Consider the following 19,262-nt stretch of genomic DNA (forward strand, 5'->3'; position numbering starts at 1 on the left):
TCAGTGTGACGAACAATCGAAATTACGCGAATACACACCGTATCCACGAGTCCTTATTACATTAAACTACAAAATATCTAACAACAAGAAAGGACTCGTGTCGGAACTTTGACGCACTGATTGGTCTTGTGAAACAACGATAGTCTCGAGGTTGTTGCTTTATTTTTATCTCAATATTACTACAACGCTAAGTCAATTTTTTTTAACCTGATTAATTTTTTAGCTAATTATACCAGTTAGCTAAAAGATGTTTAAAAAATTGGAAGCATTAGAGACACGTTTCATTAATCTTTTACACGCGTTACTTCAAGCATGAGAGGAAAGCGCATGTATTACAATTTGATTATGCTGAGTATGTGTATTCAATCAACCGCAAGAGCCGATACGAGAGACGCGGGCATTAATTTAAGCAACATCGCCCCCCGCGAGGATCGACGAATCGCAATGAAAGAGGGAAACCGATTCCGTTGCGAGGATGCTGGAAACGAGACATTAGGGAATTTAAAAAATAGAGGGGGAGGCTGCCACGCTTAGGACGAAGGTAATTCTCGGGTGTGGAAACAGGACAGGAATACGTAAAGAGGAAGGAAGAGAGGGAGATACCGGGGTGGCCTGTAGAAGATACGAGAGACCGCGGGATGGAGCGAGAGCAAAGTAATCAATACGCATTCACACGCGGTGCCTTGCATACCCGGGTTTCCATGGGAACTGACGCCCACGCATGCGTCGGTCCACGAGATGCTGCTGTACCAACGAGATCGTACAAAAGTCTGAATCTCTGAATATCCGAATCAGTCTCGCGCCAACCATCCTGTGCGCGAGAGACGAGCGACGAAGATCGGCGAAAGCATGGAGAAATTCTTTCACATGTCCGTCCGAATCATACATATCTCAATCACATATATACATTTATTTATCTCATAGAATTTATATCTATACAATACTCTTTTAAATTAATTTCCTATTTATTTTGATGCAGTATCTTAACGATTCTGAAAAATAAACGAAACATAGGACATTGTATATATAATATATAATAATATGGATAATTTTTTTTTTTTTCATACGCTAATGAAAAAGAATAACAAGAATTGATAGATTTTATATTTAATAATTTCTTACGAGAATGAGAGACTAACAAATGAATAAATTTTTTCGAGAAACATTTTATAAAGACGCGCTGACAAAATTGCAGAGAATATTAATACACAGCGGTCAATGTGACGTCTATATCTATGTTACTTGGCGAACGATTGACGTCTCGAACGTCTAAAGCGTGATAAACCAAATCGTACGTACATCGGAGAGATCGTTCCCCCGACGACGGTCATCTTGGTCTCTCTATCGTCGTCATTCGAAGGGTTCTTCATTCGATGCAGCATTCGTTCGACGGATGTATTCAACTCTCCTTTCCCCTCGGCCACCCTCACTCGATAGTGCGAGGAATCGCCGCGACAGAGGGGATGAGGGTTGCTGGTCGCCAAGCGCCTGCGCCGAGTCCCCAATGACGAACTCGACTAGGTAGGTGCTCGACCCTGGGACGCAGTTTGGGAGAAAACAAGCGGCTGGCAGCCTGCTGTTCTCCGGGTAGCGTGGGCCCTTTCCTCGTAGAATCTCGGTAAATGGGCAGATCGGTCAGCGAAAATCGGGAAGAAACGATGCAGGTGCGATGCAGCTGGAGAGCGTGGCGTGTTCCCGATACAGAGATGTCCGCGAGCTGGTACTGAAGGAACGATAATGATACGAAGCTTTGGCGCAGCGGATTTAATATAGTGCGAAAAAAACTGACGTTCGATAATACGACGCGCGACAAGTTCGTTGAACTCTTTGGTGAATGAAAGCCAGTTGCCACGGCAGTTGATTTGAATGCGTCATCTCGAGGGTAATACTGCAGAGAACGATGCACGTCGAGTGATCTCGAAATTCGGATTCTGCGTTATACGCATCTCTGTGAACCTTGAATTATTTCAGAACCGTAAAAGGGTCTTTTGTTCCGAATATTCGTCTCGAATGTCCCAATTTCAGCGGAATATCCTCATAAATCTCTGCCGATTCGTGTGTTTGCTCGCCCTGTGTCGTGTGTTGTTTCTCTAGTGCGGCTGGATGCAACGTCGAAGAAAGCCGTAAAAAAAATGTATATTTGAAGAGAAGTGGGGGATATTGCGCGACTTTTGTATAGTGCAGCGTGTGCTTGACAGCTTTTAATCGTCGATTGCATGTGGGTCACGAGTTGCGTTTGCCACAGCTAACGAGATAGAAGATTTACCGAGCCAAGAGGTAAGCCTGTTAACTGGCGACAGCAGAACTACTGATGCAAAAGCGATTCGTAGAATAAGATGGATTCGGGTATTAGTTTAAAAAAAGAAGCTTTACATACACATACAACAACATGCGTAAATAAATTTATTTCATCGATGTAAAGTAAAATTCAGATCAATTTTTACATTCAGTATTTTTAAATCAATTTAATAAACAGCTTTGCGCGATATAAGATCAATCGTTTTTTTGTCAAAATTTGGAAAAATTGTATCTAAATTTAGATATTTTGTTCTATCCTATCCTGTAATCTATCTGTATTGAAAGAGGAAAAAACCTTCGAAAAAATTTATTGGCCGAAGGAGATGTATATTATAATTGATTTTATTTGAAACAGTTGATATATAAAATTTATAATAATTTCAGTAACAATGTCTGAGAGTAAATAATTCCTTTCTTCGGGCAAGATATATCTTTTTTACCGAGTGATACAAAAAAATCTACTATGCGGATTGAATGCTAAAGAATCTCAATAAGAGAAGAGAAAGACCTCGCGATTTTCATCGCGAGTCACGTGGCTAAAATAAATACTTGCAATGTAAACAATGTCCTTAACCTCGTAAGAAATCAATGTTTTTCATGTACCAGTAGTTACACATTCCTATACACAATGTATGCAATATAAACTCTTCCTACAGCAATGCATAATGGCAGGAAACTAAACAAGAAATTTCTGTACTTGTGTAAAGAGAAGAAATTTTATCTCAATAGACATATAGGATAATGAAATAAAAGCGCATGTTTATTTAAAGATCTTTTTCATATCGATAATTATATGGTATCGTGAAGTTAACTTTACAATTTACATATAGGCCGCGCGCGTTTGCTACTTGAAATTTAAATAAAGCACTAACGATGAGCGTCCCTTAAGATATGCAGCGGATTAGAGGCCGTTCTTTTCGGCACAAAGGGATCGGTAATGAGAACTACCGCAGTGTTTGCACAAGAATCGCGCTTCTTTTACCCGCGGTCCTTCGTGGATTGCTCGTAACGCAGGGGCGTTCGCCCTGTCGAATTGTTTAAAGGAGAGAGCATTTATGTAAATGGCCAAAGTAAACTCGGAGTTGTGACAGTATCGATAATGGAGTAGTAAAATTTTAAGAGATACTAGTTTGCACGCTCAACGAGCTTTAAAAATTAAATATACACTTTCTGTGCATTAATATTCAAATGATCTCTCTGCATCATTATGCATTTCTTGACGTATAACGCACTGTAAAAATGTAAGCTTTACTTCACTTTCATTTTTCCACGATCGAGTTTACATCTTATTAGATTTTCAAAAAAAAATGCTACGTGTAGATCCAAGTGTTCTCTTTTCAGCTCCCTTGAAATGAAAAACTGACGTATCGATCGACTTTATCTCCTTGACTTTCGATGTCGAGCGAAGACTCGACTAAATTTCGACCCTTTCCCTTTGCCAGCTCTTTAACTCAACTCTCACGAGGGTGACGAGGCCATTGGAAAGGGAGCGAGTCCTTCGTCTTCTATGCCTGCTGCCCGCATGATTCTTGAATCTAAGCTGTTCTCTTCGCGGCTGCGACGTTGTTCTCTCGTCAAGGATGATAGGATATTTATCAATTGTATAGTACTACAGCAGTGTGACATTTCTCCTGACGAGGGACTCGTTCCTTCGGTAAGGCAATTACGGATATTTCGCTTTGCTTTCAAGATACATTTATTGTACATGAATATAAAAATTGGCTTTATAAGAAATATCTCTTATTAAAATAAGTCTCTCTTAGACGGTTTATAGTAATCTCGTGTTTAATATATAGCCTTTAGATATGATCATGGATTTTTAATTACTCAACGCGTCGCATATTGTATGTCTTTAGTACGTGATAAAGATCAAATACTTGCATTAAGAGACAATTCCCGAGTAGTTATAAAAACCATCGCAAATTATAAAAAAAAAATGGCTCTTATTTTTTCATCTATTTTATTTAATCTCTTGGATATATATAGTGCACTTTATTTAAATATCGAAAAAAATTTTTCAATTTTTTCAATTGATACGTTTTTAATTATTTTCCTTCATCAAAAGATATTTTTCTATGATTTTCGAGAATTTCGCGACGATCAAGATCAACGGGCGTTCGAAACCGAGATTCTGACATTCGCACATTACGGTTGGAATTTTCCCGAGGGGAAAATATCTTCGAGTTTCGTTTCGCGTGTCGTATAAATCCCGAAGTCGATCCCGTGAAATCGCTGAAAAATTGCCGTGACGCACGTTTAATCCTAGCTTTTGGGCCGAGCCTTCCGTAGCGAGAGGGTGCAAAAACACCGATGCCTCGCTCGTCCTGAAATCTGCGGATAGAACATTATCGCATGGCATTCTCTCTGGAGAATCCACCGATATAGTTTGGATACTCGTATGTACAATATATATATACCATTGCAAATATGTGTGTGTGTGTAACAGCTACTATAAAATCTTTACTAGAGATTGTGCGTATATGTTCCGTATTTTGAGAGATCCTACGATCTAAACGACTGCAAAGAGAAAATGACGCTCTGACTCACTGATCTGTGAAATATGAGATAAAAGTCGATCCGTACATACCAATAAAAATTGAAATAATCCGAACTGCTTCGAATCTTCGATTATCAAGCGTTTCGATAGAAGAAATGTTTCTGACGATACAGAGATATCACAGATTTATAAATTCTCTTGTTAATTAATTTTTAAACAACGAAATACAATGCTCTACGTTCTTTCTAATAAAAAGAATAATTTATTAACATTTTTTATACAATTAGAAAATGAAACAAACTGCGAAAAATCTCATCGTAAAATCAGGCTCGCAATTTATGCTCTCCCTGTACGCATCCTTTTTTTCTCTTCGATCTAGCAAGTGAATTATCCGCGTTGTATGAAACGAACTTTTCCATTGGGAAAATATTGCATTTGTATCGCAACGGCTACCTCGAATCGTATTGCTTCACAAGAGATGCGTATTTGCGTATGCGTGTTTGGCAAGCGTGAGAGTGCATTCGTTTACTTCTGTGAATCAATTATAATAGAAGCTGTGAAACTCAATTTCACAGCTGCTATAATTGAATCTCGAGCGCGGACGTCGGATATAGGCGGAAACTCGTAAGGCCAATGTCGAAGGCCAAGCTCACTTTCTTCGACTAATTGGATTTAACATAGGCTGCGCGACAAACCGATCCTCGGATATCAAGACACATTTTAGGAAGAAAATATTATTTACGCTATTAATTTATTATATCAATTAAAAACGAGAGTATTTTATGATATAAATCGTGATAATCGTGTTTTCCCAAACGCGTTAAAAATCTTGGAGAACACGCTGGAGTTCCTTAAAGCTTCTGATAAGACGGTTGATAAATCGAATGGAAAAACTAGGAACGCGGAAATAGATTATCTTGGAACAGATGTGCGAGAGCTGCGTTACTGATGCAACAGCGTCGAGGGAATGGCCAGTGACTGATCAGCAATTCTCTCACTTTAAGGAAACAATCTACAAATCGTTGCATTTGACGCCAGTATTTCTTAAAATCCAATCAATGTCTTATTTCCTGAAAATTATGCCAGAAAATAACGAGTATCGTCCCAATACAACGCGAACTTACAGATAGATCCGATTAATTATTTGTCTCGACTCGGTAAATATTTATTGTGCACCCTTCGCGAAATTTCAATCCTCTTAGATCGCTCGAAATTGCATGCATCGTAAATGTATCTCTTTAACTATCACTTAAATCTTAATCGAATACGTTAAGATAAAGTATACTCGTTACAAAGACATTGTAAGAAAAAATTGATTTGTTCGTTACTTAAATCAGTATGTGTGAAGACTTGATAAAAAAAAGAAATTTGACAAAAGGTATTTAATATTTTATCCATTGCTCCTCTCTTTCTTCAGAAGAATTTTCTTCTCTAATAATAATTCTGGAGAAAAAGGAAACATTCGGAAATGAAGGTGAATAAGATATCACAAAAGATTAATAAGAAAAATCAGTATTATTACACATAGCCACTTCTCTCTCTGTATAAATGTATCTATTATATTAAATTCTTCGAGCATCTTTTTTATAATTAACTTAAAAAAAGTATACACAGCATTACTGACATTATTAAAGAATATTTATGATAATAAACGCCTCTCTGACAGCGATTCTTCCGTTGAAACAATATAATCGATCCGACAAAGTGATATTTACGCGTGTTTTGTTGCAGGGATAGAAAATGTGGAGCTCGGTTACCGCGGCCGGCACTGAAAATGGACCAGCACCACCTTCGAGAAGCAAACATAGCGCTACCTTACTTGCGGGTCACGTGTATCTTCTCGGAGGTAGAAATGGAAATCTACCGCTCAAAGATCTCTGGCGATATAGCCTTGGTAAGAATCTTTAAAGCTTCTCGCAGTTATATATATTCTTATACTATTTTAATCTTATATTATTTTATATTAATCATTGAACCTTTAACTATGTTATTTTGGGGATGTAGAAAATCCGGTAATATAAGAAGAGATATATAAATATATCAATATAAATAAACAAATAAATAAATATATATATATATAAAGAAAAAAAGAAAGAGAGATTAACGGCGATATTTCGAGTGGTTTGAAACTCCACGATACAATACGAACATCGTTTCTCTGACCAACGCACCCCATCGCATCCGCCGACGCACCCCATGGAACGAGGGTGGTGCGCGACGGAATTTGAACGGGGTTCAGTCTGATCAATAATGCACCATTATTAAAGCCCACGTTACATCAAGTAAATCCGGACAGACGATACTCCACAATTACGTGGTGTTTCCACGGAGATCAGACATACGCGAATTAATTGTGCCCGCCAGCCATAATCGGTGGCTTATCTACGTGACAGGGGGAAAAGCCTCTTTTGCCTCCTTCCGTCGCTTTTAGCCATTTCCTGAACACATGGGAGAATCAGTATCTCTTATTTCCAAACAATTAATATCTAATCACGATTTCCTTAGTTGTATATCATATATAAAAACGTGTATTTAATTAAGAACAAATAATTACTTTATTTGTAACGTAATGCTGCGAAGGATTATAAATGTTAATCGTCTCGAAGCAAGAGAAGGACAGTGATTTATAAAGCGCAGTCAATGTAGCACAAATTCGCGCTCGCGTGCGTGCCATCAGCGGTATTCTTAATCAGAAGGTATATTGTTCAGCCGTGCTTGTTCGGGTGAATATTCAAACAGCTTCGAAAGGGTTGGCGCTTCATTTTTCCGGGCCAAACAATGTATTCCCGGCTGTCACTGCCCTTTAAAAGCCTTTAGTTTTGTCGCCCTACTTGATCTTGCAAAAATATTGCGATAACTTGAAGAATTATAAGAGTACTCGTGAGCGGAACTCAGTTTTTGTTGCACCCTCTTTTATTATTGAAGTAGTCGAGGAATAACTGGAGGAGGCAATCCCTGGGGGATGGGGAGAGAGAGACGCGTGAAGATACATCAAGAGAGATACGAGAAGATTTAATTGATAGAAGAGAAGGAATTGTTAGAAAACGAGGAAGCAGAAATATATAAATATTAATTTAATAATCGTATATAGTTTTTTACTTGTATAAGAGAACGAAATTTCAAGTTTTCTTTATGCAATATTCCTACGGAAAATGTCTTCAGTATTCTCGCTCAATGTTCCGAAAGTACTTATCGAGACGGAGCTCTAATAGCTCAATTGTTTGTACAAAAGGCACGTATATCCACTTGTCCCAAAATGCCGGATCTCTCTTGCATCAAACATGCTGCAATTTCGCAGCGCGTGCTTTTAGACAAAAGAAGCTATTGTTTCACCGCCGAAGCTAGATACGACACGTGTACCGTGTAATCAATGTCGGGCATCTGTAGTATCGTTCTAGCGGCGCTGAAGGTACTTTGGTCGGTACGTTACGGTTCTTACATGAGTCTTTGTTATCAAGCACGTTTCGGTGAAAAGCTAAAGCATTCGCGGATATCCACTTGTTAGGTAATGGACGTTAGTACAAACGTCGTTTAAAAATAATATATATTTTTTCGTTCTTTTATTTATTATTATATTTATGAACGTTATTATTCCTCTCTCAAGAAGTGGTTTCACATAAAAATCTTTCTCTCTCTCTCTCTCTCTCTTTTTATTGTTTCCAATAAGATTCAAGAGGAAACATAAAGTGAATTGAATACACAAACACAGGAAGATAATAAATAATTGAAGTTGAGCAATATTTTTAGTTTCGTTTCGATATTCAGATATACGGAAAGGAAATATATTTATTCTCATGCAATATAAAAAAATAAAAAAACGCAAATTTATGCACTCCTTGGCCAAGCTTTTTCGCTTTTATATTTCCTGAGGGAGCGCTTTTCGCGATAATTCTGAAGAGCGCTCAAACATCTATTTTATGAATTAGGTCGAGAAGAGAAGAGATGATCAGATTTTTTAAATATTCTCTTCGTAAAGCATTATAATCTAATGACTCTGGAATATAAATCACTGATTTTGTATTCTCTCATTTTCGCCTTATTCATCTTTGATTCGCATGGAAAATGTAGCTAAGTTATCAACTGCGAAACTTTACAATAAAAAAATATACGCGTGTGCAAACTTATTGCGTTACAATGTATAATAATTGACATTACATAGGCTGCTTTTCGAAAGCACAGTTACGCGCTAAAAGCGTCGTTCTATCTTTGTTATTTACGGAAAGGTGAATAAGGACAAAACATGCTCATAGCGCTAAAAGCGCTGAAAAACATTCTTGCGTTCTTCGCAACCGGAAACTAGGACATACGTCGCTGCGATTAAAATGCAACGAGAATGCAGTAGAAAAAAAAATCGCATGTCGCTATGTTGTATTCTCGTTCATATTCAGAAAGAGAGGGAGAGAAAAGCGCACTCTTCGTAATTACTGTACATGATCCAAAATAAAGATGTCGGACTACATGACATACAAATTTCTCTTTCAGCGGAGAGCAAGTGGGAGGAATTGCATCCAGGGGGTGAGAGACCGCCGGCTCTTCAGGAACACAGCGCGGTCGCTTACAAGGATTGCCTCTATGTTTTCGGGGGCGAATTGGGCTTCTCTGCCGGAACGGAAACACCACTCTGGGTTTATAACGTCAAGGTAATAATATACGCGAATGCGCTTCTAAAGTTTGTATATACAAATGCGATCGTGCATACAAAAAGTTGACTTGCGCGAATAATATCGCACTTAAGGATGGATCATTATTGATGATAAAAATCGAGGCTTTCGATAACGATCGGGACAATCAGTGTCGTATCGTTTTAACGAAACTCTTAATGATTCTTTTTGCGATGAGGGGAGCGTCGTCGTCGAGGAAAAAGCGAGAACGAGAAGAATCGCACCCTCGAGAAAGTCACTTAATCGATAGCATCAACGGCCATGAGTTTTGCACGATAGTGTGTCATTTCCCCTTGTCTCTATAAAGTGACACGGAGAGAGGTGGTTTCGACACCGAGTGACAAGCTGCCGAAAGGAAGCTCGACCATCCGAGCGATTCTCGCGCGAATCGAGTACACGTAGAAATTCATCTACCTACTGTTGTACAGTTATCCTATTGTTATCCGAGCGGTGTCAAGCACTCCTCAGGGAGGATAATAAGCGCGACGTGAAACGAGCAATGACACGGGGGTGGTTGGCCTCTTCCGATTACAAGAGAGACGTCATCTTGCGTAGGGAAAATCAATCCTACGAAATAAGCTCAGAATCCACTTAAACAAAATGATTCAGTCCGAATATCGACTAAACTCAGATTTCGAAAATAAGTTTAATAATTCGCTATTTTTTTTTATAAGAGATTCATAATACTATATTAATTTCAATAAAGAATTTTGTTTTTGAAAGAGAATATATATGATAATGTTATATTTATATATGCAAATTTGGGCAAGCAATACGCGTTACATCATTGTATCACAGATACATAGTTTCAGAAAGAATAGGATGATAATTTATTGTCATATGACTTATTTAGAGTGTTGTTTGATTGGAGTGGTTATTTCGTGATCTCTCAAACTGGTATATATTCCCGCAAATTTAAGGGAAAGGCGAAGGCATCGGTGCACGATATTGTCAATCAACTTTGGCGTAGTCGTCCAATATTGCCCTTCGTCTCGTTTGCTAAATCGAGAGGGTGCAAGCCCTCCTTCCGATCACTGAAACGACTATGACGGCTGCCCGGAGGCTGCCCGGAGGCTGCCCGTCACCTCATCTAATTAAATCGCATGGGTCGGTCTTAACTAAATCTCGATAACGAATTCAATGCAAAAAGCATTCCAGGCAATATTGTATAAGTTACCTAAAATTAAATGAATGATTTTAATCGATACGCGTAATTTCGTCGTACATTTTTAAACGAATTTGTAAGATATCGCGAAGACTACAATGAGGACTACGTTAAATCGATTATTGCATTTTCTTGTCTGGGAATTGGATTTTCCGTTTCAACCTATTGCGTCTATTTGTCGAGAGAATGTCTATGTAACGATCCATTCATGCCTTGCGAGAATGACAGCAATGCATTGACGTCGATGATGAACGAGGTGTTTCCTCGATGGAACACGTAATTCGAGACATTACTTCCAGTAGTTCCGGAGGTATTGGATTGCAATCGATCCGCAGAATATATAGTCGCGATATTAGATCTCAAATTAATCTGGTTGATGATATCCCAAGCAATTTTTTCGAGCTAATGGATATGTACTCTATATAACGAACTTAAACAATTTAAATTATCATCAATATGTAAATTCAAAATTTATTATAATTAGGAATCTATAATCTTGTTTCCGATACGATCTTAATAAAGAAAGTGTTTAAAATTTTGAAAATTTCAAAATTTAATTTTTTTTTAAAATAAAAAAGATAAAAAATCCAAGAGAAATTAGAAGTACATTATTGTAAGAAAAAAGAGATTAGCATTTTATATAAATTATTAATGTAATAGAATTAATGTTAAGAAAAAAAAAACATGCATTCCAAAATTTTGAAAAGAATCTCACAGATAATGTTATAAAATTTTATGGTGATTTCCTATTTGCTTTTTTTTCTCACAGTGTTAACATTTGCTGACACAGCCTCTAATTTCATACAATATTCAGAGACGATCCACCTTTCGCGGGATCTTCAAGAGCAATTTAAGTCGAGGGTGGTTTTTGGCAACAGCTGGTGTTAACAGGCTTTCTCTCTGATTCGTACCCTTGAAACCAGGCGGGGTTTCATTCTCCCGAGGGTAGCGCCACTCACGTGCAAGACATTAAAAATTAATAAACCCGCGTCGGTTGCGAAACATCGCGCGTCATCGATTCAGCGTTCTATCTGTTATTTTTTTATTTGAAGATAAAAAAGTAAAAATGCGAGTTTTTAAATTTATATTAAGGGACTCCAAGCTCTTTAAGAAAGTTGTTTTTTATATGTGATTTCTCGTAAAAAATCAAATAAAATCATCTGATCTCAGCCGTATAGATTTCGTTTTTACATGAAATTGATTGCACTAATTGTTTTTTTCTCGACGATCGCTAATTATCTTTTTCACTGGATAGGGTTCATTCATCGTTTTATTGCGTTTTAATTTCTTTTACCTAGCGATTTTTATGGTCTGGAAAAAAAAAATATTTCTAGATCAAGTAAATAACTATATTTTTTTGATATGACGCACGTTTTTATATAAAATTTGACAAACTGCGAGTAGTTGAAGCGGAAATTTTGTCTAAATGAAGTAAGATTGTCTTGAACACGCAATTATCTTTTTTCAACTATTTTTCTTATGTTCTGTATAAAGATTTTTTTGATTGGATTACCATGATTACTCTTTTGGTCGGTTTGTTTTTAATCGTTGGACTGTAGAGGAAAAATACGAGTATGTATTTTTTCTCCGCTATTTCTGTCTGTTCGGCGTGTATTATTGAAATCCACGTTGCGCGAATGCGCCTGGCAAACCTGATTGGTTAAGCTGCAGGGGTTGCTCGGCATGTTCGTTCTCTCCCTATCTGTCTCTTTCACTTTCCCTCTGTACTTCGTTAAAACGCTCCCTCATTTAAGCGGCAGACAGAACGTGAAAGAAAACGCGCGTGTTGCAGTATATCTTCCATTCTCTGTTTTTATGTATCTGTGGTTTGCGAAGAAAGATTATCCTTAAGATCTACGGGTAATGAAAATTATGCTGTTTCCCGAGATAATAAATAATAAAATTAAATTTTTTAGCTTCTTTAAGATTCTTTTAGCAACTTTTTTTGTCAAAAATTTATATCATAAGATATCATCTATTTACGTATATGAAAAATATATTCATGAGTATGTCTATCCCGCGGGGGATGAATATATTTATATCCCTCGGAGCGAAACACGGACGCCGCTGTCATCCCTTTGATGTGTGGTAACAATCAGGAATCTTTTGGATCCCTCGCGAAATAATATCTATCGCGGTACGCTGGTTTCGTACGTGCTTTTGATATATGTAAGTGCGTGTTTCTGTGAAAAAAAAAAAGAGAAAAAAAAATTACTCAGATAGTTAGTATGCCTAAAATTATTTTCACATTACAATCCCGTGAACCATAACATTTCGAAAAAAAAATAAAGCGATTTATCTTCTAAAACGCCGGTTAATACGCACGTGCAAATTTTCTGCTACATTGAGCGATAAATCTTTTCCCGGACGGGGAAAAGGGCGCAGCGTATTGATTTCATCGATATGTGTAAATATAAAGGACGTGCCAAGAGTAGTCTCTTCTGCGACACGCTTTTCACATGGAAATTGTTTCAAGGTAATAGCAAGGTAAAAATAAATCCTCTTATATCATCTACTTATCCAGTATAACGATAGTTCATACATTTTTATAGAAATTAAGATTTGACGTACATATCTTCTAAACAATGTCTTCATATGTGGTACACCGAATGTAACATAAAATTTCGTCTGAAACTTAATAAAATATTTCCGTCACACATATATAGTTTTATAAAGAGAAAATTTATATCTCTTATTATATTCTTCTTTCAAACACATATATCATTGTTTCATAATGTATCCATGTTATCGTTTTAATACCGATGGCTTTGCATATTGCATGCATTCCTTCATCCAATTGCTATTCGTGATTAGATGAAAGCTCGAGTTATGAATGCGTTACCAGGCATTTCAGTTCAAATACTCACAAATATGGTTGTGCGTATCGCCATGCCTTTTGCATCGTTTCGATCCGAATAAATAAATACGTATACAGTGACATATGAACGCGCTTTAACGTGATTAAATGTTCATTTTGTATTTTTTGTAAAAATTACGATAAAATGTCTTATTTCATTTTATGAATAATTAGGCAAAATCCTACCATAGCGCGTACATTTTGTATATGCCTATGGAGAACGAGATATTTTGCGGAATTCGTATTGCAAACTGGTGAGAACATAATTCCACATCTTTATTCAGTGGCCGTGGCAGCGACGATTATTGCAGCCCCACGAGTTAAAGCCGAAGCTATTCAGACGGCAGAATTGGAGGGCTGCAAATTAGTGGCCTTTATTCCTTTTGTTACAGGCCGCCCTTATTTCATATAACATTCACCAATGGTGAAAATGCAGAAACGTGTAAATCAAACCCGTCTATAATTACATTAAAAAAAAAAAAAAAAAGAATAATCTTTATATACCTTTAATGAAAAGCTAAGCTCTATGATTACGATTTTCAGACGAATACATGGAGAAAAGTGAGAGCTCAACGTGGTTGCGCAGTTCCTAGAGGCCGAAGAGGTCACACTGCCTTGGTACATCGCGGACAAATGCTCATATACGGCGGTTATCAAGACTTGCGTGGCAGCTCTTCCGAATTGTGGGCCTTCCATTTCGGTAATTGTACCTTAATTAAATCGATAACGATGCTAATTTTTGCAGCGGCTCTAACTTATTCAACGTTACAGAGACTGAATCTTGGCACTTGCTTTCGTCGAGCGAGAGCGGACCGGCAGCGAGACACAAGCACTCGGCGGTTTTACACGGCGACGCGATGTACATTTACGGCGGAATGACGGATCTTCAAGAAAGGAACGATTGCTGGCGATGGGATGTCAACATCGCTTCGTGGTCCATGCTGAAGAACAAACCAGGTCCTGGGCCTCTTCATGGCCACGCGGCGTGTAGACTGCCAAGTTGCATGCTGATCTTTGGCGGTGAGAGCGGCGGTTTGGCGACAAACGAGCTTTGGAGATTCCATTTTGGTATATATATCGCGTTGCATTATTATATAGATTTTATCATAAATGGAGGACAAGAAGTATAAAAAGCATTTATTTGTTGAGAAAAAATGTAAGCTGATTTAAACAACCTTAATATCTTTTTTTTATATAATATTTTATAATTTTTACAAATGAAATATTTCGACACAGGCACAGAAACTTGGGAGAAATTGTCAGTGTTAGGACCGAAACCGCAGCCAAGGGCGGAAAGCGTCGCCCTCGCGGTGTCCGAATTATTGATTCGCGGAACAAGCATGGACAATTCAAAATCGAGGCTGAGGAATCAAAGGCCTAGGCTTTCGAGCAATAGAATATCGCCGAACGAGATACCCTCCGCCCGGCCCAGCTTTCTCAAAGAGATCTCAAAATTATCGCAAATAAATCTATCGCGGCTCAGTCATCCGACGAAATGTAGTTATACGGTTCTCAGCGGACACGACGATAACGAAGAGAGCCCCCAAGAGGTATGTCCAGAAAAACCACTGGAATATATTTCCGATAAACGATAAGTATTTTGTGTCAATTAGGCCTGCGCGCAGGCAAACACATATTATCCTTTTCAGCAAGTGGACATCGAAGTCGTGGAACCTTCCACGGGAATGGTTAAGTCACGTAGTGCCAACACGCTGGCCCGCCGAAAGCAAAAAGTGTCGGAAGGAACGGCGAGGACGATTGACGTCAGCAATACTAGCAATATTACCGCTTCTGGGATGACCAGAGATCCTATTTCAGTGCCAAATTTTCGTGCTTTGACGTTACCAACCCCGGTTCTCACGCCTGTAGAGGCTGCTAGATTAGTCTTCGTAGATCCGGATGAGAACAGCGATAACGAGGAGCGCAAAGAACCGCCTACGTCAAGACTCATCGAGGTTCAAGAAGAGAGGCGGTAATTATATCTCTATATAATAATCGTATGCGGTTAGTTAATTTGTTAAATGTCAGAATTATACTACATGGCGTTGCATCTGTTGTACAGAGATTTCGCAGCGGTTCACCAAGCTTGCCAGCCTACACGTGGCGACAGCTACAGTTCGCACCTTTACGAAGCCGCTCTACAAACGCCAAAGACTCCGACGACGACAAAGATTCCGACCTCGGCATCTGTCAGATTCGCCGATCTCGAGGAGGGCGAGGAATCGACGTCGGATTACGCGAGTATTGAGGCGAGAAGCCCGGGCGATCCGCTCGCGGACGACGACTGGCTATCCGGAAAAAGATCAAAGCCACATAGGCCGATCGTCGCCTCGTCGACGATACGGGAGGGCCAGTTCGGTTTCTGTAATCCAAACTATCTCGGCTTGGACGATACGAGAAATCATTATCACTATCATCATCACCATCATCATCACCATCAGCAACAACAACAACAGCAGCAGCAGCAGCAGCAGCAGCAGCAGCAGCAACAACAAGATGGAAAATACGCCAAGTTGCTCAACAGTCCGCCCGACAGCGTGTTGGAAGACGAACCTGGTAGATCGGCTTCGCAGACCTTCGCGGAACTCTTGGAACTTCAGGAGATCAGAAGGGTGCCGCGGGCGCCACCGAAGAGCCTGCCGTTAAGTTCGCCATCGAGGCGAGCGGTGAGCGCGTCGAGGGCCGAGAGGCAAAGGGCGAAGGTGGCGGCGGTGGATGCGACTGACGCGAAGACGCCCTCCTACGGGCCGGCGCCCTTGTACGTTTTTTTAGTCGGCGGCAAAGAAAAGGGTCAAGTCACGGTGTTCGCCAGACCGGTCTCCCTCTGGAAGCTACAGTTGGCGCCGCATATCTTCTAAGGATGATTGATAGTCTGCTTTAGTTGAGTCATTCGCGCACCGTTAATGATAAGAAGAAGCCGGATGCGAGAGGAGAGATCTAGGATGATTAAGGCAAGCGTTCGGGCAGTTCAATTTTCGTTGACGTAGCGTTTTACATAAAGATTTTTTTTTGACGATATAAAATCGTCGCTTGACGAGATCGATTTTTCAGCTGTTTATTCTCATTAATTTGATTATTAATATTACAGTTAATTTTATACATGCGTTCTTCGTTACGAAGCAAATATGTTTTTTATATATAATTGGTTGGAGATTGTTGACCTTTTCGTTCGTTAAAATTTACTTGCTATTGCTATTTGGGTTATACTCATATCCTTGTAAATACAAGGAATCGAAGTATCGTGTTTGACATGCTAAAAAAATGAACAATGTTTTTGAAAAATGCTGTGTATGTGTTAAAGCGCGATTTAGAAATACATTTAAAAATAAACTTTATCGCGCAGAAAGTAAAAAAAAAAAAAAACAATCTTAAAAGAATACGTGTAATCACTGGGTTGAGAAATATAGAAATGTTCATTTTTTATTTAATAACGCGTCGATAGATAGACTAATACTAGATAGATGATTATAAATGTACGTATCTCTACAACCTAGAAATTAAATTTATAGAAAATTATTTCATTCCAATATTCCTCTTATGCATTATGCATTTCTCAATTTTTAATACCAATTTTTATTTTACATTTATTAATGGTTCATAATTGTAGAAAATGCAGACTTTTTTTATATATATATATAAGGAATGAACATTTTCTTACGTTTATTAATTCGGAAATATGAAGGTGTGCGCGTCAAATCAATATATTCTTACAATTTATGAAACGTACATATTTAAGATAAAGTCGTGAAATACAATACTTATGGATCGTGAGTTCATATTGAACTGGCCGATTCCGAGTGTCCTCAGTGTGAGTTTTGTAAAAAGATAAATGTTCAAATACAAGCGCAGATCAAGTTGACGACCGATTGTATCTCTATCATTCTTCAATCGTCACGGATAAAAATGCAATATATTGATACACGGTCATGTTGCAATCTTATATTTATTAGTGTCTGATTTTAATTGTACAATACGTAACTTATTCGGGTAATATGATAAAATATGAAACTTTCCGATCGTTAAGACTTCAAGTCATACGCTGATAAACATAAGTCAAAATCAACTGGCCTGATCTGCGCTGGACTGCCATCGGATGCAAAAACTCAATGTGCGGTAAAATATGAATTAGAGAGTTGTGTCAAATTCGTAAGCTTATAAAAATAGAATCGAAGATATCGATCAAAGTTTACGATCGACTCGTGACTGTTGGCGCTTTAGAAATTATTATCTGACCGATTCTTCTATTCTCTGCGGTAAATAGATTTTTATAAAAAAATTCAAATTCTTTCCAATTTGAGAGTCAAATCAGTGAACTGTAACTCTTTAGGAGAAATCGAATTTACTGTTCTTCCGGATAATAGAAGAGACAGAATTTTTAATCTCGAAACTAAAAGATTACGTATATGTATGTATCGCCCAAAAATTTAATTTAATTATTAAATTAAGATGATCTTCATCAAGTTTAAAAAAAATTAATGTTTCAAACCTGCCAATAATTCTTTCGATTTCATTTTAAATCATTTATAATTCGCGACAAAAATCAAGACAAAGTTCTATTTATAATTTTATGTTTCGCATATCCCCTTAATGTATGCGTATCCTGAAAATCTATGTATTTTGTGTATGTATGTATTTTAGTTATTAAAAAAATGTTTTCTGTGTATATTACGCGACATATAAAATTATAAATAGAATTCTGTTCCAAATTTTCTTGAGAATCGTAAATCATCTAAAAAAAGCTTTGCATCAGGTGGTCGCTCTCAAATATTTGCCTGTTAATATCTCAAATTTTTTAGTACAAAATCTAGTAATATCATAGATATGAAAAATAAAACTTTAACTTTCGAAATTATAGAAACTAAATATTTATATTTATTTTGTGTGTTATTGTTTTATTTTATGCGTTACAGACGTATGATGTGGCGAAGCACAAATGACTTTTTTCTAAGATAATACTGTTTTATTAGATGGATAGTCACTGATATAACAGAGAACGATTATGTTCCAAAAGAGATTACAGTCAGTGTGTTAACGTCAGCGGTTTAGCATCAAATCGCGAATCGATGAAATCGAAAATCTTTACCGTGATTATATATCTATGATCGTAGTAAGTTAGTCTCAGTAAGCGCAATGTATAATATAAGTAGAGCAGATATGTACGAGAGATGGCGAAGTATGATGGAGGCTCTCTTGTTCGTGTAGAGTTTTTATGTCCGTAAAGGCCCAACATACATGTAATCCATCCATAAGTAGCTAAGGTCGACGTGGCTTCTCAATGGGCTAGATATTGAGAGATGTTTTTATCATTGATCTTCGGTATAATTTAATGATCTTCCTCTGTGACATTTCGTAGAATATTAATTTTAATTGTCTCATATTGTTTATTTTACAAAACAATACGACGATTTAATTATTATCGGGCAAGTGCAATATTAGGATTGTTTATAAAATTGAGTGCCCTTAAATAAAGATTTGTTACAAACATGTCTCTCAACTGCTTATCGCAAAGCGACAGTTGTATGGAAAACTTGAAAATATGCAGTCGCTGCTAAATTACGAAAGTTTGGTGCGACGAATGGGTTGCTCAAAGAGAAATTTGACGTATCGTTTCTAGGGAAGAGTCTCCCCATATCTAGTCTCGGGCCTCGAATACCCGAAAAATCAATGTTTTCCATTCGTAGAGCTAGTCAATTACATCTCAGTGTACAAAACTTAAGCTAAATGTTTCGTACTACTTCTTCACTTTTTATTGCATTTACTCTCGTATAGACATTTTACCTCCGT

At 37.8% G+C, this 19,262-nt stretch overlaps 2 protein-coding genes across 12 annotated transcripts in view; one reads left to right on the forward strand and one right to left on the reverse strand.

Annotated features, from left to right (window-relative positions):
• The window catches only part of LOC138939837 (uncharacterized), a 180,279-nt gene that overhangs the window by 4,417 nt on the left and 156,600 nt on the right, over window positions 1-19,262 (reverse strand). For 6 of the 10 annotated variants that reach the window (XM_070308062.1, XM_070308063.1, XM_070308060.1 and 3 more), the window contains one exon: window positions 1,300-2,099. The exons of 2 other annotated variants lie outside the window; for them this stretch is intronic. In XM_070308062.1, coding sequence (XP_070164163.1) covers window positions 1,300-1,382 — 83 coding nt within the window. In that variant the 5' untranslated portion in view covers window positions 1,383-2,099. Of the gene's footprint in view, window positions 1-1,299; window positions 2,347-19,262 lie in introns of those variants that run through there. 2 more of the 10 variants (XM_070308061.1, XM_070308067.1) reach the window with 2 other exon arrangements.
• On the forward strand, window positions 1,552-16,908 carry LOC138939833 (uncharacterized). 2 transcript variants are annotated; one of them, XM_070308052.1, is made up of 8 exons: window positions 1,552-2,277; window positions 6,527-6,689; window positions 9,278-9,435; window positions 14,022-14,178; window positions 14,250-14,546; window positions 14,715-15,028; window positions 15,104-15,450; window positions 15,541-16,908. In XM_070308052.1, the coding sequence occupies exons 2-8, from the start codon at window positions 6,536-6,538 to the stop codon at window positions 16,334-16,336; spliced, it is 2,223 nt and encodes a 740-aa protein (XP_070164153.1). In that variant the 5' UTR covers window positions 1,552-2,277; window positions 6,527-6,535; the 3' UTR covers window positions 16,337-16,908. The 2 variants fall into 2 exon arrangements, with proteins under 2 accessions (XP_070164153.1, XP_070164155.1); XM_070308054.1 differs by having other exon boundaries at window positions 15,128-15,450.

This window comes from Polyergus mexicanus, unplaced genomic scaffold (genome assembly GCF_030449975.1).
Source record: "Polyergus mexicanus isolate NDT 795.1 unplaced genomic scaffold, iyPolMexi1.0 SCAF_15, whole genome shotgun sequence".
Lineage (NCBI taxonomy): Eukaryota > Metazoa > Arthropoda > Insecta > Hymenoptera > Formicidae > Polyergus > Polyergus mexicanus.

Bases quoted from the DNA above. Each gene is read 5' to 3' on its own strand.
- LOC138939833 (XM_070308052.1), top strand. From the start codon at position 6,536: ATGTGGAGCTCGGTTACCGCGGCCGGCACTGAAAATGGACCAGCACCA. The intron at 14,179-14,249 runs GTAATTGTACCT...TCAACGTTACAG, and splicing joins ATTGTGGGCCTTCCATTTCG to AGACTGAATCTTGGCACTTG. The intron at 14,547-14,714 runs GTATATATATCG...ATTTCGACACAG, and splicing joins GCTTTGGAGATTCCATTTTG to GCACAGAAACTTGGGAGAAA.